This window comes from Vipera berus, assembly GCF_964194415.1.
Source record: "Vipera berus genome assembly, chromosome: Z".
Taxonomy (NCBI): Eukaryota; Metazoa; Chordata; class Lepidosauria; order Squamata; family Viperidae; genus Vipera; species Vipera berus.
The window spans coordinates 35,895,737-35,916,182 of record NC_138205.1 but is presented as its reverse complement, the minus strand read 5'-3'; the positions used below and the strand labels follow the sequence as shown (position 1 = coordinate 35,916,182).

Below are 20,446 nucleotides of genomic sequence, written 5' to 3'. Positions count from 1 at the left end.
TCCCCCTCTTTTCAGGGAAGGGAAAAAGCACCTTTTGGGAAATCTTTGGGTCCTATATGTTTGAGATAGATGGATGGACAGGCAGTGGTAGGACAGTAATTACAAGATAACTCCATTTTATCTTTGTTCTCAGTCTGATTATGACATGGTAGACTATCTGAATGAGTTGCGAGAGACCTGTCTGGAAGCATATACAGGCATCGTTCAAGGTCTGAAAGGAGATCAAGAGAATGTACATCGTAAGTCCTTTTTAATTTCCTTGAGTACCACAAATATGAACCTCTGCATGAGGTTCTATTTCTGCCAATGTTTACTCTTCTTAATAATAATGGTAAATTGTCAGTGCAAGCCTTCTAATTTGCCTTGTTTTAAGATTGGGGCTATTACCTTAGAAAACAAGGTTGTATTGTTTATTGCTTCTTGTATGAGGTTTCAGGGTATTTTGGTGGAGTCTAACTTAAATGGCATTTTTTACAGCCCTGCCCAAGTTACCAGATGGCCTCTCTTTGCAGCTATATTTTTAAAAAAATAAACAACAACAAAATGAAGCATACATAAACAGAAGCTGCTTTCGGTTTAGGTTTCATTTAGAACTTTGCCTAAGTTCATCTTGTAATGTTTCCTATTTAAGAATACGTTTTAGAAATAGTTTCATGTGTACCCAGCCCATTCTAAGAAATCATCAGGTTTTCAGAATAATAAATGAGATGGTATATGGGTGAACAAGAGTTTCCAGATTTGGAAAGGTAAACGTCTTTGAGTTTTTTCCCCTTTCCCTTCAGTTTGCTTTAAAATGGCTTATAATATACAATTTTAGGAGGTTTTAGAAGATTAGGATATATATCAGGTTTTAAAAATTTAAAGGTTCTTTTCCTCAACTATTAACTTGCGTTAAGCTCAACTGAATTGCCATAGAATAAGGAGTGGTGAGTGTGAAATAGATAATGTTAGAGGCAAAGGGACCATGTCTTCTAAGAAAACTCCAGTACTTTATTCCTGTACTCTCACAAATGTATGAATCTCATCTGTTCTAATCAGTAAGCGTTAGTGAAACCATTCAATGTGATTAGAAGCTTTTCAGTCACAAAGCTATATCTCCCTTCTCTCAATTATTTCTTGTGTAAGACATGTATCAATTTTTATATGAGCACTAAAAACCATTTTAACATAGGTAGAAGGAAGGTATAAAAGCAGTGTCAGAGAAAAGAATATAATTTTTGTAGGATGCTTCTAATGCAAATGAGGTCTATGATTGAACACACTTTTAAGATAAACCTTCCAGAATCGTTGATACTGATAGGAAGAAATAAGTCCATAATGTAAGCCTATAAAACTAAATTATACTTCCTTTTCAGCGGATGTGATGCTGGTGCAGCCTAGAGTAGAATTCATCTTGTCTTTCATTGACCATATTGCTGCAGATGAAGATCATAGTGATGGAGTTGTAGCCTGTGCAGCAGGACTGATAGGGTAAGTGCTGAAGATTTACTATGTACTGTCTCACAATGAAGCTGTCTTGCTTCTTATGAAGACAAGATGATATACTTTACCTCAAGCTTTTTTTAACCTTATAAAACTTCTAAAATTGTTTCATCTTGGCTCACTATTAAATATGTAAACCTATTAAATAGCCACCACACTTTTTAAATTCTTTTTTTTTCATTGCTTAATAATAAATGGGATTGGAATTTGTGACTAAGTGCTCCAGTTGTAAAGTGAGACGTGACTGCTGCTTAGCAATAGTAGTTATGGCAGTCCCTTGTTAAATAAATCACTAGTCATTTAGTAAATCACTGTAGGTTATTAAGTAAGGACTTAATGTGACTGTGACTTCCAACTTCCTGCCAGCTTCCCTATTGACTTTGCTTCTGGGAAGGTAGTAAATCATATCGACATTACTGCAGGATGCTGTGATGTTTGGAAATCCAAGCTATTGTTGAGCACCCAGGTCATGATCGCAGTATCATGGGGCACTGTGACATCCAGAATTTCGAGGACTGCTAGTATCTATCACTCATTAAGTGCTATTGCAAGTTTGAATGGTCAATGAACAAGAACCAATCAAGAATCTGTACTTATTATTTAATTAATTTATATGGCTGCACATATCACAGATGAAACTCTGGTGGCTCACAACATATTTATTTTTTTTATTTTATTTTATTAGACTTATATACCGCCCTTCTCCCGTAGGACTCAGGGCGGTTCACAAGGTTTTTTAAAAACAATACACAAGTTACAAAAATTAAAAACAATTAAAATGATTACACTAACCTTGAACTAAAAACCCCAATTACAATTAAAATACAATTAAAACCCCAGTTAATACTCAGTCCAGAAAGCTCGAAGAGCCAGGTCTTCAGGTCTCGGCGCAATGAGTGAAGGTCAGGGGCAGTCCTAAGCTCTACAGGCAGCTGGTTCCAAAGGGCCGGCGCATCCACATAGAAGGCCCTCCCCCTGGGTATTGTCCGCCAGCAATCTTTTACCGGCGGTACCCTGAGAAGAACCTCCCTGTGGGAGTGCACAGGACGAAGGGAACTTGATGCCGGCAGCAGGTGTTCCCTCAGATATCCTGGACCCAAGCCATTTAGGGCTTTATAGGTCATCACCAGCGCCTTGAATCTCACCCAGAGGCAACCGGAAGCCAATGCAGCTCGCGGAGTAGAGGTGTTACATGGGAGTATTGGGAAACCCCCATCACAACCCGTGCGGCTGCATTCTGCACCAACTGGAGCCTCCGAGTGGTCCTCAAGGGCAGCAATATTGAAATATAGAATCTAGAATTGGCAGTGCTCCAGTCACCTAGCTTCCCACCCTCATGCTTAGGAACACATCCAGCTTTTTAGTACTTTGCAAAAGGCTGACAAGGTTACACCAAATCTAATCTTGGGAAAGCAGGGTTATTTAGAGTTCATGTATCCTGCTGCGGCGTCTCAGGGGGTTGGGAGTGGGAGGCACCGTTTTACGGTGGTTCTCCTACCTCCAGGGCCGCTCGCAGTCGGTGTTGACGGGAGGGCAGAGATCCGCCCCGAGGCCTCTCATTTGTGGAGTCCCTCAGGGGTCGGTTCTCTCGCCTCTCCTGTTCAACATCTATATGAAGCCGCTGGGCGAGATCATTCGTGGCTTCGGGGTGGGGTATCACCAGTACGCTGATGATACCCAACTTTTTCTTTCCACCCCGAACCAACCCAGCGATGCCCTCTCTGTGATGTCCCGGTGCCTGGAGGCGGTTCAGGTCTGGATGGGGAGAAACAGGCTTCGTCTCAATCCCGCCAAGACTGAGTGGCTGTGCATATCGGCATCTCGGGTTAACCAAGTTATTCCACCTCTAACGATGGGGGGTGAGGTGTTACCCCCCGTTGATAGGGCTCGCAACTTGGGCGTCCTCCTGGACTCACGGCTCAATTTTGAAGATCACATAGGAGCCGTGACCAGGGGGGCTTTTGCACAGGTTCGCCTGGTGCGCCAGTTGCGTCCCTATCTGGACCGAGACGCCCTACGCACAGTTACTCATGCGCTTGTGACCTCCCGTTTGGACTACTGTAACGCTCTCTACATGGGGCTGCCCTTGAAGACCACTCGGAGGCTTCAACTGGTGCAGAATGCGGCCGCGCGAGTTGTAATGGGGGTCTCCCGATACTCCCATGTAACACCTCTACTCCGCGAGCTGCATTGGCTTCCGGTTGCCCTCCGGGTGAAATTCAAGGTGCTGGTTATCACCTATAAAGCCCTACATGGCCTGGGTCCGGGGTATTTGAGGGAACACCTGCTGCCGTCATCAAACGCCCTTCGCCCAGTGCGCTCCCACAGGGAGGGTCTGCTCAGGGTCCCGCCGGTAAGAGATTGCCGGCGGGTGACACCCAGGGATAGGGCCTTCTCAGTGGGGGCGCCTGCCCTCTGGAACCAGCTGCCGGTGGAGCTGAGGACTGCTCCCGACCTCCGATCATTCCGCCGGGGCCTGAAGACCTGGCTCTTCGAGCTCTCGGGCCCAGACTGAGGAGAAATTTTAATTTAGGGTTCTTTTTAATCGACTACAGGGTCAATTTAATATTTTTTAATTTGGTTCTTAATTTTTGTATTTTGGATTTTTAATTCCCTGTAAACCGCCCTGAGTCCTCAGGGAATAGGGCGGTATATAAATATAACTAAATAAATAAAATAAATAAATGTGCTACAACAGAAAAGGCCTGTATTCTAGGTCCATTAGATTGCATTATTGGAGACTTCCGGCTTGCTGCACAGCCACCATGGATGGCTGGGAGACTTGCTCTCCCCCGTCCAGTTTTGCATCGCTGGGGGGCCCTGAAAAGGGCTGAAAGTCACCCCGAAGAGGCAACCAGCAAGGAGGGGCGATTGCGGGAGAGCTGCAACTCTCCTTTTAGACCTGGCGATCCCTCCAAACTGGCAGACGAAAGGACCGGCCATTATGGCTCGTCCCTAGGCTGCGCAGAGCTGAAGTTACATTTTCCACCAGGCAACTTTTTAAAGCAGCGCGGAAGAGACTGGGTGAGATCTACCTCTTTTACACCTTAATTATTTTCTGTACCTCCTTAAGCTGCTAAGCACTTTCCCCCCTGTGGTGAGGGAAGGGGGATTTTAGCCCTCCCTCCAGAAAGAGCGGTGACCAACTACCCAGGGTAGTTTAAAATGTTGAAAAAGTAACTGAATCCCAATTGGAATTTTATTTCTCAAAGTTTGTGGACTGAAAGACTTTTTATTTTTTATTTTTCATTATCTATTTCTGTTGAAAATCTGGGTTTTTCCTTATAAAAAAGAAGAAAAATGGAAAAGATTAAAATAACTTTGGGACTCAAAGGGAAACTTTAAAAGGTAGAGGTGACACTATGTGATCAAATTTGGTATTTTAATCTGTTATTCTTCAGGGGCCTGACTGACAGCCCAGTGAAATAGATAAGATACATAACCTTGAGAACTTTGAAACAACAGCTGTGAAAGTCTTTGTGTTCCCTACCTAGAAAAAAAAATTTCTTTTTCTTTTTCTTTTTAATCCCATTTATATCCTGCCCTTCTCCGAAGACTCAGGGCGGCTTACAATCTAAGAAGCACAAATCAATGTGCTTATCAATAGCCTTCATTCTATGTATATGCCTGCTTATTAGGGCTTTTGGGCCCTCCCAAGCGGCATTTTTTTTTGCAAAGTCAGCTTATTGCCCCCAACAATCTGGGTCCTCATTTTACCTACCTCGGAAGCATGGAAGGCTGAGTCAACCTTGAGCCTGGTGGGACTCGAACCTGCACTAATTGCAGGCAGCTGGTGTTACTTAAGGAGGCATTAGCCCACTGCTCCATCAAGGCTTTTGGATTTCCTAAGTGTAAAGCCTTTAGTCTAAAATACTAATATGGAAGAAGACCAGGAACAAAATTTCCTTATGGATGAAGATCAACAAATTCTATGTTGAAAATAATAATTCAAACTTATCACAGCCAATGAAAAACTAAGAGGCTATGGGAAGGAACAAGAATACAGCACAGATATGAAAGCCCAAATTTTGATCACAGCTAAAGAATCATCTATACCAGTGATGGTGAACCTTTTAGAGACAGTGCCCAAACTGCAGCCCAAAACCCACTTATATATCGTCGTGTGCCTGGTGGGTGTGGCTCATTGGGTGGGTGTGGCTCATTGGGTGGGTGTGGCTCTGGTAACAGCAGACTAGGTGGGACTAAAAAGTTCAATCAATTCCAACTTTGCGAGATCTTTTTTTTCTCGCAAGAAGTTGAAATTGATTGATTGAACCTTTTTTTTTTGCACATGGTGACGGAGGCCTAAAGCAAAAAGATTTTATAAAACCCAGCTGAAGGCCTAGGACTGGGGCAACAGTGCGCGTGCCCACATAGAGGGCTCTGTATGCCACGACAGAAGAATCAACTATTCAATAAATATTGACATTTGAAAATCCAGAAAAGACACAGACAACTTGGGAAAAGGAAAGGTTTCCTACACAAATCAGAAGGAATGGGAGGATCTAGAAAAAGGAACAGTTGGTTGAGAAGATAAATAATTCAGAACAACTATGTCAATATGGAAGAATAAAGAGATGCCTACCAGATCTACAAGTGCTTTCAAAAAGATGGTGACAGATGGTTTCGCCAACATCAATTAATATATATCCCATTAGAAGGAGATTGGTTTGATGACCCAAAAACAAAGACATGGAAGATGATTAGGCAAAGGAAAAAAGCTAGAATAAGACTAAAGAAGAATGGAATTTTGACCATCTCATCAAAATCTAAAACAGATATACTTAAATAGATAAGATGTGCATGTTGAACACAAGATATTATGAACTGAGATTTAAAAAAGGTTTTGGTCCTTAAAACTTAGCAGTATAAATACTAATAGCTAAATTTGAACATTGATTTGTGCATAAAGGTCATGTAAAGGTGAATAGGGTGAATAGGATGTAGATAAGCTAAAAACCTATTGATGAAAGTAATAAACAGGTCTATATGGAACGTCAAAAACAAAAATTATTAGTTTAAGCAAAAGATAGCAGATACAAAGAGGAAGAGAGATGGAAGCATTAAATACTGAAATAAAAAGAAATTTTGATTACTACTTAAAAAAAACTAGCAAAAAGGAAGGATATCATATTGTATTCTTAATTTGTTGACATAGAGCAGGGCTGTCAAACTACCGGCCCATGAGCCGGACGCGTCATCCCAAAACTGCACCCACCCCACTGCCAGCAATCGAGAAAAAGCTCCGATACGTTGCACGATGTCAGATGACATCACAAATTTGACATGTCTGACATAGAGGATGAGAAGTTAAATAGACAAGATGTGTATTTTGAATATTAGATTTTGTGAGGAATGGTGATAGAGGAATTGGGAGGATATTAAAAATCTTGGGAATGATAAATATCAAACGTTAAATCTAAATGTTAGTGGAAATTAAAAGTGGAAAAATCTTATTAGGTCATTGATTGTCTAAAAGATTGTATGTTAAAACAACTAGAATATATATAAACTAAAAACTATATATGTAAGAAACTTATTTTCCATGTGATTAATAGGATAAAACTTGTTTTTAAATTTACGAATAGACAGTATATATGAAGGGAAATAGAGAGGAAATGTTTATGGTAGCAATTTGAAATCTGTACTAATGATATCTGTATGTAATTGAATTACTACTACCCAGCCACCACGTTGCTTTTCAACTATGTGAATGTAATATTAGAAAATCAATAAAATTTGGGGGAAAAATAGATTGCATTATTTAATTGAGGGGAGCCAGAGTGAGTTCTTTCTATCAAGCCCACTGGGATGAGCAGTCCCTCAAATAACCCAGCCCTATGCCAGGAGTGATAATCAGCACCTTGAATTCCACCCGGAAGCCAATATAGCTGGCTATTGGCCTTGCAGGACAAACCAGTAGGGAAAGAAGCAGATGAGCTACATCACTGTAAAACTACATTGACAGAATCTGAAAAGTACATTACCACTACCCCAATTTCCTTTACAACCTAAGAAACTAGGGAGGAGCCCTACTTCTGAACCTCTTGCCCTGCCTACTATTCAGCTGCAGGCTATCCCTTTCTTTCTGATCATTCCTTTACCTGGGGGTCTCTCCCCATTCTTCCAAGGTCATTCCCACATATCATTACACTGGCAGCACAGGAGGAAACCAGGCATACACTGCAGCATTCTAGACCAATTGCAACTTCCAAAGGGTCTTCAAGGGCAGCCTCAAATAAAGACATTGCACAGTAATTCACTTTGTGGATGGAAATAATCTTTGATTTATGATCACATTGGACCCAGAACTTTGGTCATAGGTTGAGGCACCATTGACCAGATACTGTTTTAATATTGTTTTTACATGGTCATAAAGCAAGTCTGCAGTTGTTAAGCAAACCTCATGGTCATTAAGCAAATCCAACATACCAAATAGGCATCTTCTACTAAAAAATGGCAAAAAACCCTAGCAAATTGTGGTCCGCAGGTTCAGCAACTACTTGTTAATGTGAGCTGGTTATCTGATATGCGAACATGCAACTTCCTGGGGGGGGAATATTCGGTTTTTGTGATTTGAAAGAGTTAAGAAACTTTGAACTATCCACAGTGCATACTGGGAGATTTCTCTTATTTGCTTTTCACAGGGATTTGTGCACAGCATTTGGGAAAGATGTCCTCAAGATGGTAGAAGCTAGGCCCATGATACATGAACTACTAACTGAAGGAAGGAAATCAAAGACGAACAAAACAAAAACTCTTTCTACCTGGGCCACTAAAGAGTTGAGAAAACTGAAGAATCAAGCTTGGTGAGAAGGCTCCAACTTTCTTGTTTTTTTAAAACAAGCTGAACTGTTCCTATAAGCTTGCTTTAGAAGTTCAGAGAACTAATGTAAGGCACAGATATGTTTCCAATTTCCACTGAAGAAGCTTCCAAATGGTGCAGGAAGTAGCATTTGAATTGTCATCTCCGTGGCCTTTGTCTTCAATGTACTCCTGTTAAAAATTCTTTTTGAAGACCTTTAAAAATTGCAGGAAATATTATGCAGTGTAAAATGACAAAAGTGAAAAAGTTTTCTAATGGGGACCGAAAACTGTAGTTTTAAACCAATCTTATGCAACTGAAGAAAATGCAAGTGTCTCTTTTTATATTACACTACATTGTCTCCTTTTTTTTTCACTTACAGATCTGTTACCATTGGGATGACACCTGAGACCCCCACTGGAATTCTCCAATCTATTGAGGAAAAAAACCCAACCCGAAGTGAGGAGTGTGCACGGATGCTGAGTGTTTGGGAATGAGAGGATGAGTGAGTGAGAGGCTTAAACACACCACGGTGAAAATCCAGCCACGGCAATGGCAGAACCGCTGTTAATGGAGCTAATCACTGACTTGCGTAGCAACAAAACCTTGTCATCGCTTGCCTCCAGGAAGTAGAAAATGATTGAGTTCAATACTTTAGTGCAGTCTCTTCTGACAAGGGACAATGACTAATTCTGTGTCTTTTGGCCAGTGAAGAGGAAGATTACTTAGTCTGAGAGAGAGAAAAGCTAGCTTCAGGTTCGATTTGAGTACTCATATAATAAGGTCTGGCTTTCGTTGCTAGAGGAGAAGGTGGGGTCCCCAACCCATGACCTTTTAACCTTTTTGGGGAGGGAGGAGAGTTTTTACCACACAACGCTGTCAGTGCAGGAGAAAAATAGGAAGGGTGAAGGATTTTATTTCAAGAATGAGTGTGTGTGAATGAGGCAGTATCTACATTCTCAATTGCAGTTAATCTTTCCCAAAAGAAACACTGAAGAGATTAGCAGTTGCATTTCATAAACTAACAAGTTCAGTCTACTTGAAGTGGCAGAAAAGTAAGATTTGGAGGGGGGAGGGGGGAAGAGAAGTTGCCCCATGTAGGGCTTCTTCAGGGACACTTTTTTCACAATCTTGTTTTATTAAAAAGCGCCTTTCCTTCCTGAATTTTGTTCAACTGTGAATGTAGAAACCCAGGGTTGGGTGGGGTGGGAGGCGGGTAGAGTGTCCAGAAGACTCTCACATGTTAGTGGAGAGATTAGGATCCAGTTTTTCCAAATGGGATGTGAAGCTTTGAAACAAAACGTAACTTTGCTTAAATTGATAATGATAAAAACAACCAAAAGGGACAAAAGCCCTTTCGGTGTGAGCAAAATAGCCCGAACCACACGTAATTGTGCCAAAGAATTTTTAAAAAGCCTAAACAAACAAGAGACCTTTCAGAAAATATTTTGGATTGCAAAAATGAGATTGACATTCAATGTTCAAACAAAGCAAGAAAAAAAGATAAAAGTACAATTTGGAAACTACTTGGCCTATTCGTTCTCTTTATTTGGTTCTGATATGGGGTTAGTCTTGCTGCACTTCAAAAAAGGAAAAATTTATATAAATATATATATATATATGCATATATATATACTGACTTGAGCTTACACAGGATGGCACTTGTAAAAGGTTTTATTTTTCCACTGCAGTTGAAGATTAATAAAACGGTGTCAAACATTCCCCCAGTACTATTTTTTTCTATTACTCTTTCCAGTAGCAGTAAATCCTCTTCCCCCCCCCAAAAAAAAAATAGCAGTTGGGCAGCTGTATGCTATTATCTATACTATATCTGTTAAAAACTTATAGTTTCATATATTTAAAAAAATCTGTTGATTATAACATGAGCAGAGACAAATGTTCTAAATATCTAAAAGCAGAGGGAATGAGACACACCAGCTTCTAACTATGCAGCTATTGATGCTTAGGGGCTTTTAAAAGATGGGTGCTTTTCATGTTTGCCTTGTAAAATAGAGAATCTAATCCTTTCAAGAAGCATTTAACATTTAAAAAAAAAAAAACCTCACTTCCCTTTTCTGTCTCTGTACTTTCTCAGGCTCATCTTGGGATTCCCTGATTGCCCATCCTCAATGGAAAGCAAACAAGCCAGTTTCTTATACAGGGTATCTGATGTGTGCCTTTCAGTGCCAGGTTCAAAATTGTAGCCCCAAGTGCCAATTTCTTGAACCAGTGTACAAAACAAAAACAAAAGATAAGGACTAGGTGGGTAAGAAGGAAGTTCCAGCATGAGTCTGAAAGAGGGGCTTTTATGAACCTGGCTCTACCTTTTTCTTAATGCCTTTTTTTCTTTGCAATGGAGTTTTCTTTGAATGATGCTCCAAAACGAAAGCCATTCCTAAACTGGGGAAAGGGGTTTGTGAAGGGAAGATCTTATCATTCCTCAGTGCTACTGACCTCTGTCCAGTGTTGGCTATCCAGCTGTAGGCTGTAGGCAAATAAAGTACACTGAGTTAGTAGTGGAAACCAAAAATGTGTCTTACTTTTTTTTCCCCCTCGGCATTTAGTACTTCTGAAAATGGTGAAGATCTATGCTGAAGCAAACTTCTTTTTTTAATTTTTGCCTGAGCTTATGCATCAACCTATGTTTATTCACTGTATTTGAGGGAGGGGGAGAGTACCCTGTACCTCTGCTTCAAGGAGGTCCCTGATTAATGCGTATTATTTCATGAATTATGTCTCTTAATTACCACATTGAATTTGGACTCTTAAACATGAAGAAATTGTTCCTACATTTGGAGGAAGGTACATGGCATCTCTGAGAAGCTTTAGAATTAATATAATGTATTTTGGAGCATGCCATTGTGGACCTTGCTATGTGACTTACTTAAGCTTGGGTAGACAGTTTAAAAGTTCTTGGAATCGGGGATGCTCTTATAGTCTGTCCACAATTTGTCAGGAAATTGAAATTGTTGAGAGAGTATAAGGAGAAAACAGTAAATATACAGAGAAATATTACTTGTATATAATTTCAAATGTTACATGTTTTGCCATCACTTTCTGAAGTGTGGCTGTTAGCCAGAATTTATTTGTTCCTAATGAAATAGGTATGTATTCCAGGTAATCTTGGACGAGATTTTGCATGTCCTCTAAAATCCTCCTTATCCTGAAGACAATTACATGTTGAGCTCATTATGAATGCATTTGACTCAAGTCACATGTTTAATCTGTCTCAACATCTGTGAGGTATAACCATATGCCCAGTTTGGAATTCTGTAGTGTCAGACTTTCAAAGATGTGAATTTCCAGATGTGTTGCTATTTAATAAAGAGTGTTGGAAGGAGAAAAAGAAAAACTATCCTTGGGAGGTATTTAAATTTAGCTGTTCTGTGTTCTGTAATTTGTGGCCACCTGGAACATAAATTATTTTCTCAGTAAGTTTCCAAAGTGGTATTCAATTAAAAAAACATTCAAATTACCACAGATACCAAATTATTAAAATGTAGTCACAAGGTTTCATAATCTGGTAGGGAAGATTTGCAAGCTAATACACAAATGGACTGAAACCTATATCTTGAGGATCTTGACACAAACCACTATCTCTCAAAAGGGTCCTCCAGAATACCTAACTTCAACTTTCTTTTTTGCAGCAACTCAGATTATGAAAAGAATTATTTTATGGAATGAAATAAGGAATAGTTTGTTCCTTATTTATTAATATGCTGCCCATTTCATTATTCAAAGTGACTCTGGGCAACTTACAATAAAAGCACAAATACAGTGGTACCTTGGTATTCAACTCCTTGAAAATTTGTCAAATTCCATTCTCGATGCATTTTGAAGCAAAAATTTTGTCCCGGTACTCATCTTTCCCCTGGCACTCAACACATAAGGTAGAACTTGCTGGCATTAGCTGCTTCATGACTCGCTTCTCCTTCCAGCCGAAATAAAGTGTCATGTGGTAAGTCACATGGTTTGCTCAGTATACATTTTTAGTCCCCCCCCCCCGGAACAAATCCTGAACAAGTGCTGAGGTACTACTGTATAAAAAAACCATTAAATTAGTTAAGAATTAAATTAGGAACTAAGCACAGCTAAATGTTTAAAAAAGTCAAACTAATTTAGGGAAGTTTCCCTGTTCATACTGTGATACATTCTCAAAATGTAAGATAGCATTAAGGAAAAAATACATCCTGTTCGTCAAATTATAGAATCTGTTGTAACAACATAGCACTTACAATATTGCATTAAAAAATCCAAAATTTGTATTTAAAAATTTACTTCCAAACTGGTTAAAATGGGTATATTGAATAACCCAAGCATGAGGGCATCATGAAAAATTATGCAATTCAGCTTTATTTTTAAAAAGTAATATTTCACCAGATAATTTATAGCTTAGTTTAAAAAAATAAACCACTTTGTCATTGGGCCTATTACCACTGGCAGCCTGCAGTCATTTTGTGATAATGTTTTCAACTTCTTTACAACTTCATGAATTTTTATTCCTATGCATTCTGCTTCTTGCAAAATTTCTCATGGTGCATTTTAAAGATTATATGAGTACATAGAGATATGGTGAGATTGCCACGATTTGCTTTGATTACAGGTTTTAGTGCACAGATCCCAAAAGTACCAAAAATGATGCAAACCAAATGAGCCATCACTTTTTCTGGCTCAAAAAAACTTCTTGAAACTGTTGGAAAAGGTCTCAGCAGTGAGCAAATCAAAACATGACTGCTTCTGTTTTAGAGGTGGAAGGGAGGCATCTTTGAAAGAGTTGTTTGTTTAACCTTTTGTAAAACAAAATTCTTTGGAAATTTGCCCACATTTGACACCAATATCACTTCAGGAATTAGTATGAAGCAAGTAGTTATGTGAGCATTTTAAGTATTAAAGGACAATATGCATGACCAGACTGGGAAGTTCAGCTTTAGTGTGGTAGGGAGTGAGAAGTTAGACAAGATTTTTAAATACCAGCTTGTGTGAAAGCAGTATATTTTTTAAAATCCATTGTTCCTTTCAAGTAAAACTACGCGTTTCATCATCCATACTTAACATTCTTGTGAATAAACCCACTGAAAACAATATTTTCAGGAAATGTGTTTGAGTTATGATTACATCTGGACCAAGTTTGAAATTTAATGCTTGGGTCTTGTACTCTATAGTGCAAATTATCCATCGTTTTTTCAAACTAGAGTTATGGCAATTTCCAACCAGAAGTGCAACATGAATCATCACCATATGGCTGGGATCACAGGATGCTAAACCATAAGTTGTATCAGAAGAAAAAGATCAGGTCCACATATGAAAGTCCAATTAAACTGATTTACTAATGCCTATCACATGAATTCATGAGTGATTATCACCTGCTTGAGGTTAGATGAGGGTCAAGAGAATTCAAGGAAGGTTAGATTTAGTTTGTTGCTATGTAGATTCTAGGCTGATCTTTATCTTTGCCTGAGGTTATGCCAGTCTTAAAGGTAGTTTTGTCGAAGCCGTTAAGTTGAATAATTTATGACATTAAACCATAAATTATTACCGTGATGGCTAGGCTCACATGACAGACTCATTCAAAGCAGTTTAGAATGATATCTAAATATGTGTGCATGTTTGGCACTCCACACTGCACTGTTAGAGGATCCAAATTTAGTTCAGTCCACAGGACATCAAAGTAGTTATTTTTCTAAAGTTTAATGTGACTGATACATCAGTAAAGTAGTGCATTACTCAAATTCTTAAAAAAGCTTTATCAGTCTAACTTCCATTGCTAATTTGAGACCTGACAAAAATAAAATTGGCTCCCTGTGTGTTCATTTTGTGTTAGAATGTTTTAATTAATAGGACACTATAAAAATGGACAAGTAACCTGTATTTTTTACAGAGTGAAGCAGTATTGGGTCCAAAGCCAATCAAATTGAGATTCTAAAGCAGAGGTCTTCAAACTTGGCCCTTTTATGACTCGTGGACTTCAACTCCCAGAATTCCTCAGCCAGCATGCCTGGCTGAGGAATTCTGGGAGTTGAAGTCCACGAGTCATAAAAGGGCCGAGTTTGAAGACCCCTGTTCTAAAGCTTCTTTATGAGGTTTCTTAGTACTGTCCATTGATTTCAAGCTCAGCTTTCTCTAACCAGGATCCTCTTCAGATCTGGAATTCTCAGAATTTCCTAATCAGCATGGCCATTGGTGATAATTCTGAGAGTTAGTCCACACGTCTAGATTATGTCCAGTTAAATAATAACATGATTGTATGCAGGATTTTTTTAAAGCTACAGAGGAGACTACAGAAAAAAGGATGGATATGGACAGCATTCCCCGCTCTATTTTGTAGCTGTCAGAGAACCTCCCAATGATAACTAGTAAAATGCAGGAGTAAAGTAGCCAGTGGTGCTCTTTGTAATTTAAAATGAGTTTTGAAAGAGATCTGTCATCAACCCAAGCTGGGAGACCATTATTGTAAAGCAAGAGAGCTAACTTCCCCAATAACCAAATTTTGGGGTATTGGGACCTGTTAGTATCCATTCATAAAATGGTAGCTGATAGCTGTGCCATACTAGAAAGAGGAAAACAAGTGGCAGAAAAGGAAAGTAGCCAGGGCTTCAGGAGAGGAGACACTAACTAGAACAAAAGGTGTCACGCTATCCAACATCAAGGTTTTTTGATAGAACCAAAATCTAAAAAAATAATCAGATTTTACTCACCTGAATATACTGATGTTGATTGTGCTAGCTTAATCAAATTTAATTTCACTCATGGGCTGAAAATAATGGCAATTGCATGGAAGGCACGTTCCCACTGTAGTTAACACCCCTAGTCTACAGTGCAAACACCCATTTCTCTTTTCGAACTTTTGAGTATCCTTATAATGTTATTACTGTATCAAAAATTGCCTTCAAAGTACTAACTAACTAAACATGGGATGGAGGCTAAAAAGCAAAAAAAAAAACCCCACACCAAAACCTGGTTCTTCCTAGGTCACAGGAGCAAGGCAATAAGAGACTGAATTCCTGTATTAAGCTAATCTCTGACAGGATACGCTCCCTGCTTAAAGTATTATATGAATTGATCTCAGATTTGGTTAAGGTATTAGATTATTTTCTAGTTTAACCCTAATATCCTTAATTGAGTTTAAAACCCAGGAAAAATGGACCTTAGTGTCTGTTCAAGGTTCCTGTCTTCTGAAGGAGCTAAATCTGTTTATGACACCTTAAAATCCATGGTGGTCCAAGGCTTAGCTTAGTATTGGAAACAAAAAATTAAAAATAAAATTAGCATATATTCACAACAGGTTTAAAGCTAGAATGACATCCACATATACTAAATATTACACAGCAAGGCAAAAAAATAAGCATTTAGAGTATGGCTTTTGAAGGGAGAAAACTGACTTAAGAATTGCAATGAGAAACATACAAAAAAATTAAATCAGATTACAAGTAGTTAAAGCATCAACCAGGCTAGAAAGTGGAGACTGATTTCATATCTAGCCTTAGCAGTGAAAGACAGCCGGGTGACTTTAAGCCAGTCACACACTCTCAGTCCAACCCACCTCACAGAGTGGTTATTGTGGGAAAAATCAAAGGAAGGTGTGTGGATATGTTCACTGCCTTGAGTTATTTGTAAAAATAAAGCCAGAAGATAGATACAGACAGAAAATATTTTAATATATGTTTAGCTATTTTTTTGTATTCTTTAGTAACTGAAAATTTTGGCATGTATCTCAGAGATCCACATCTTTTCTTAAGTTAAAATAATTAAAAGTACTTTGTATTTATGGTTAATTTCTTAACATCATACTGAATATTCAGTTTACAATCGTAGTAATTCTTTTGTCCAGTTATTGATATTTTTTAATCAACATTTTTCTTTTCTTTGCTTGCTCATTTGCTCTTTTTTTTTCTTTTAAAAATTATCAATAGATCAAAAAGGAAAAAAAATAACCATAACAGCTGGAAACCTACATGCTTGAGTAGAATGTCATATAAAATATTTCTGCCACACAGAAAAAGACCAAAGCAGGAAGGATAGGTTAGATGCTTTTCTACCATCTCAGTTCATACCATGTCCATTTCTAATTTGTTGATAAGTGGCTGTTCATTTTTCTAACTTCAGTTCTGTTTTGCTTCTGAGTCACTTATCCACTGTCACATAATAAAATTAGGCTGACTGGAGAAACATGGAAAGAGATTGAATGTGTATATTTAATTCTCCATCCAGCAATCCATCCATCCTACTTCTAGCTATTCATTTTAGCACCAGAGCTGATGGCATGTCTCATTCTGAACTTCAAAATATTCAACAGCAAACAAGAAAATAAAAGATCCATGCGAAGATAATGCCTGTCTTTTTGTCTTCTTGATCCTTCCAACCTCTTAGCCCACCCGCCCTGCTCTATGTGAAGGGAGTTTAGTTCTACAGAATGGATTTTTCCCCCCAAAAAAACCAAAACCCTCCACTTCTCTGTTATTTAGCATGAGAATAAACATGTTTTTTAAATGTAAATGCAATGTAAACTAGGGTGGATCCTATGACTAGATTTTAGAGAAAAGCAGTCCTGTTGAAATCAGCCATTGTCCAAAGAAAGGCTCTGTCCAGGTTTGGTTGAAACAGCTTCTAAAGAGTCTTGGACATCAGGCTATAGAACCAACCTAGAGGTTATCAGAATCCCACAGCCTTTCCCTCCTACTATGTTGACATTCACATTTTGAATTTGCATTTCATCTACTGAATACAGCACTTAACTACATAACATGGAGCCAATACAGAAAATCTATAAGTTTAAATTACAGGCAAAATTTTCATATCCATTGACAAATCAATAAATGCAAAATAAAGGACATACAATACCTGCATAACCTACCTCTGATCTGTAGGCCATTGAAGGATGCCAGCTTCCCTTTGACCAATGGTAAAAAGATCCAGATTTTCTGCAAATCTACACTTGCATCATAGGTAGATGCCAGGTTTCATATTGTTAATACTTTTTTTAACTTTTTTGAAAAAACCTTCCATCTTTAGAACTTCCACCTTTTAACCTTTGTGCTTGTTCATCGAATGTGGGAATATAAAGGTACAGCCTAGAGACCTATATAGTATGTACAATAAGCATACAGTAGTGTGGTTGGTTTGATTTTGACGTAGCATGTTGTGTGAACTCAGACAATTTGGCTTCTAAGTCATACTGGTCAGCTTTATGGCTGAACTTGATAATGTTTCTCAAATAATGTTTACATGTGTTGTTCATTCTTGGATTCCAATTGACTGCTATTTTGCAAATTAGATTTTTTTTTAAAAAAGATTCTTAACTGGTTGCTCCTATAGCACAAAGCTTGGATTGCTTGCACAAACTTCTCTAATGATTTCTTATATAGAATCCTTTTGTATAAGTCAGCGCTTCCCAAACTTTCCTTCGTTACCCAAAGCCACTTATCAGAAATCTTCTTTACCCCATATAAGTAAAACACTTGTGATTGGATAATGGGTTTGTGTGTTGTTACCCAAAGAAAACCCACTTTTACCCAATTCTGGGTAATTTACTCAGGTTTGGGAAGCACTGTTATAAGTAATCTCTATTGCATTTTGATTACAGAGAATTGGTGCTAAGGTGCTGGTATAACTCATGCTTTCTTTTGGAACAAGAGTAAATAAATTAGTCCTCAGAATGTATCCTTACATAATCTGATGTTTCTGTGTTGCAGAGCTCTTAATCTACACCAGCAAAGGTTATAAAACATTAGTTATGAATATGAACTACAAGTTGAGCTGAGCTTAGTCAGCTGTGTAATGAATTCATTGGTTAGTTTTAGAGAAGTTCTCTCCCAATTACATTTTGTTTTCTGCAGATACTAGACCTTTTTTACAGGCTTGTTATAAATATTTCTAAGTGTTCATTAATCAAATGCATTTTTAACACACCTTTAACTATATACCTATGCAACATAATTTTTGTGATTGTGTGTTATAAACACATATTTTGCAGTGATTCTAAGGACAATGAGACACGTGTGTAAAATGTTTTTCTGCAATTCTGCAACATTTTTCAGATCTTCCTTGCCTCTGATCCTATTCTGACCAATGCACCCTCCCTGTAAAAAGATTAACTGATGTCCTAACTTCTGCCTTAAAGGCACTTTATGGCCAGTAGGCTTGGCATAAAAAGAAATTTACAGCATGAGCAGAAGACATTTGGTAACTGAGGGAGCTTTAACATTTTTGGGACTTGAAATCTAAGCTACATTGAAATTGTGGGCAAAATAGAAAGTGCTTTGTGCATGTGTCTGTGTGTGTTCATGGATCTAGTTAAGTATGTGCATATGTATGCTCCTAAACTGTCTAGCATTGCAAGCAGATCCTAGGACTCCTTCCTGTCATGAAATTACATAAAGCTACCATTTTAAAATGTCTACAAAAGGGGGAAGACAAATTCTTTCAGCTAAACTGATGAAACAGTTGCTAAAGAAGATAAAGATGTCATCCCGATGAATGGCATCCTCCTTGAGCTGATGGAGTGAGACTTATGTGCTATTGTCTGCTGCAATCCTGTGGGATTTCTATTGAGGCTGAATCAGATTTCAATGCTGTCTTCTGATACAAATAGCTGTGCTTGCATAGCCATTCCTGATATTTTTCTGGATTTGCATAGCCTGCTAAAATAACTTCACTGCTGTGGTTGACTTGTTTGTGGCTCAACAAGTGCAGTTACTTGAAGGTTTAATATGCAATGTGAACTCGGACAATTAGATAAATTCAATTCACCATGGTACAGAGGAGAAAAGGGGGCGTTCTGTTTCTACAGTTCTGAAACTATCAAGTTCTATGAAAATTATTTGGTTTTCAGCAAAAAATGTATTTAGAATATTAGATTAACAATTGTGTATCTTTTAATGCTGTCTTGCATCTTTTAGATTGTTTTTAAGATATATATTACCATTCCATTAAAAAAAATACAAAGTATTCCTGAAAGTAGCATTGTGTCATACTGTATTTCTAAAAGGTCTTGGATGTATTTCAGTTACTTTGAAAATTAATATTCTGATAATTAACCCACTGGACATTTGAGGTGTGAATTATTGTTAATATTTAACATGAAGCTTTAATAATGGCATTCCATTTTCTTTTCTTTTAATCTATGCTGAGGGACAGATTTTTATATGGCCCTACTATATACAAGGAACCACACAATTTGGCCAATACCAGAGTGATTCTGACAAACTAGAAATAAAGACGACACTGAAAAATTCCAATTGCTAAACATTTTGGAGAAGCAAGATGAAAAGCTGTGTAAGATCTTAGCACCTGGACAGTGGTGGGATTCAAATATGTGAACAACCGGTTCTCTGTGTGGATGCCACTTCCGGAAGTCCATTCTGGGCCTGGGCAACAACAAAAAATTAGCTACCAGTTCTGCTAAACTGGTGCGAACCGGCTGAATCCCACCACTGCACCTGGATAAATAATAAGCCTGGGGTGGGGAAAACTCTTATCTGATAAGGACTCAAAGACTACACTGGATATTAAAGGAAGAACTGTAACTTCTTGGCTTCTTAGGTGAAGATATCAGTGTGGAAAGTGTCTATGTGACTTGCCTTCTTGAGGAAGGAAACAGTGCAAGGATGCCTCGTGCTCCACTCCAGAAGAATTTGACCTGTGGATGAGCAGTATTCTTACTGTTTTTCTTTGGTTATTTAGGGGATAATACTCAGTTCAGGATTTCCATCTCAAGCCTGTACAGTATTGGCAACATTATTACATTGCAATCTCCCCTAATAAATAGCCAGCATCTCTGACCACATTGATTTTGGATTAAGGGAGTTGAATCCACATCCAACATCTGGTTTAGGAAAGGAAAGATAGAAATCTGAGTGTATTTGGAGAAATATTGAAACATGATGTATAAGTTCTACAAAGACTGTACTGGCTGGCTTGGCACACCCTTCTGTGATGTTCAAGGAAATTATACTTATGAGGGAATTATAATGATAGTCATTTATGGGAACAAGGCTGTGTAAAAGATGGAGATTCATGTTTAATGTCCAGCATATGAGCACTGCTTAAAAGATTAGACAGATGGGCTACACTGACTCTTGAGTTAGAGAAATTACCGGTAAATATAAAACTATTCTCCTTTTCCCCCCCGACCTAGACTGATTTCCTGAAACTGTCTTATAC

General features: G+C 38.4%; 1 protein-coding gene across 4 annotated transcripts in view; it reads left to right on the top strand.

Moving 5' to 3' along the window:
* Positions 1–19,233, top strand: part of KPNB1 (karyopherin subunit beta 1) — a gene marked incomplete at its 3' end in the record, with an annotated part of 62,993 nt that extends 43,760 nt beyond the window's left edge. Inside the window, exons 19-23 of one of the 4 annotated variants that reach the window (XR_014028482.1) lie at positions 134–239; positions 1,356–1,470; positions 8,130–8,291; positions 8,670–8,746; positions 17,868–19,233. Coding sequence is in view for 2 of the 4 variants with exons in the window: in XM_081343809.1 (XP_081199935.1) it covers positions 134–239; positions 1,356–1,470; positions 8,130–8,295 (387 nt within the window). Of the gene's footprint in view, positions 1–133; positions 240–1,355; positions 1,471–8,129; positions 8,296–8,669; positions 10,009–10,382; positions 16,192–17,867 lie in introns of those variants that run through there. The other 3 variants (XR_014028483.1, XM_081343810.1, XM_081343809.1) reach the window with 3 other exon arrangements.
* Positions 19,234–20,446: the final 1,213 nt, after the last annotated feature.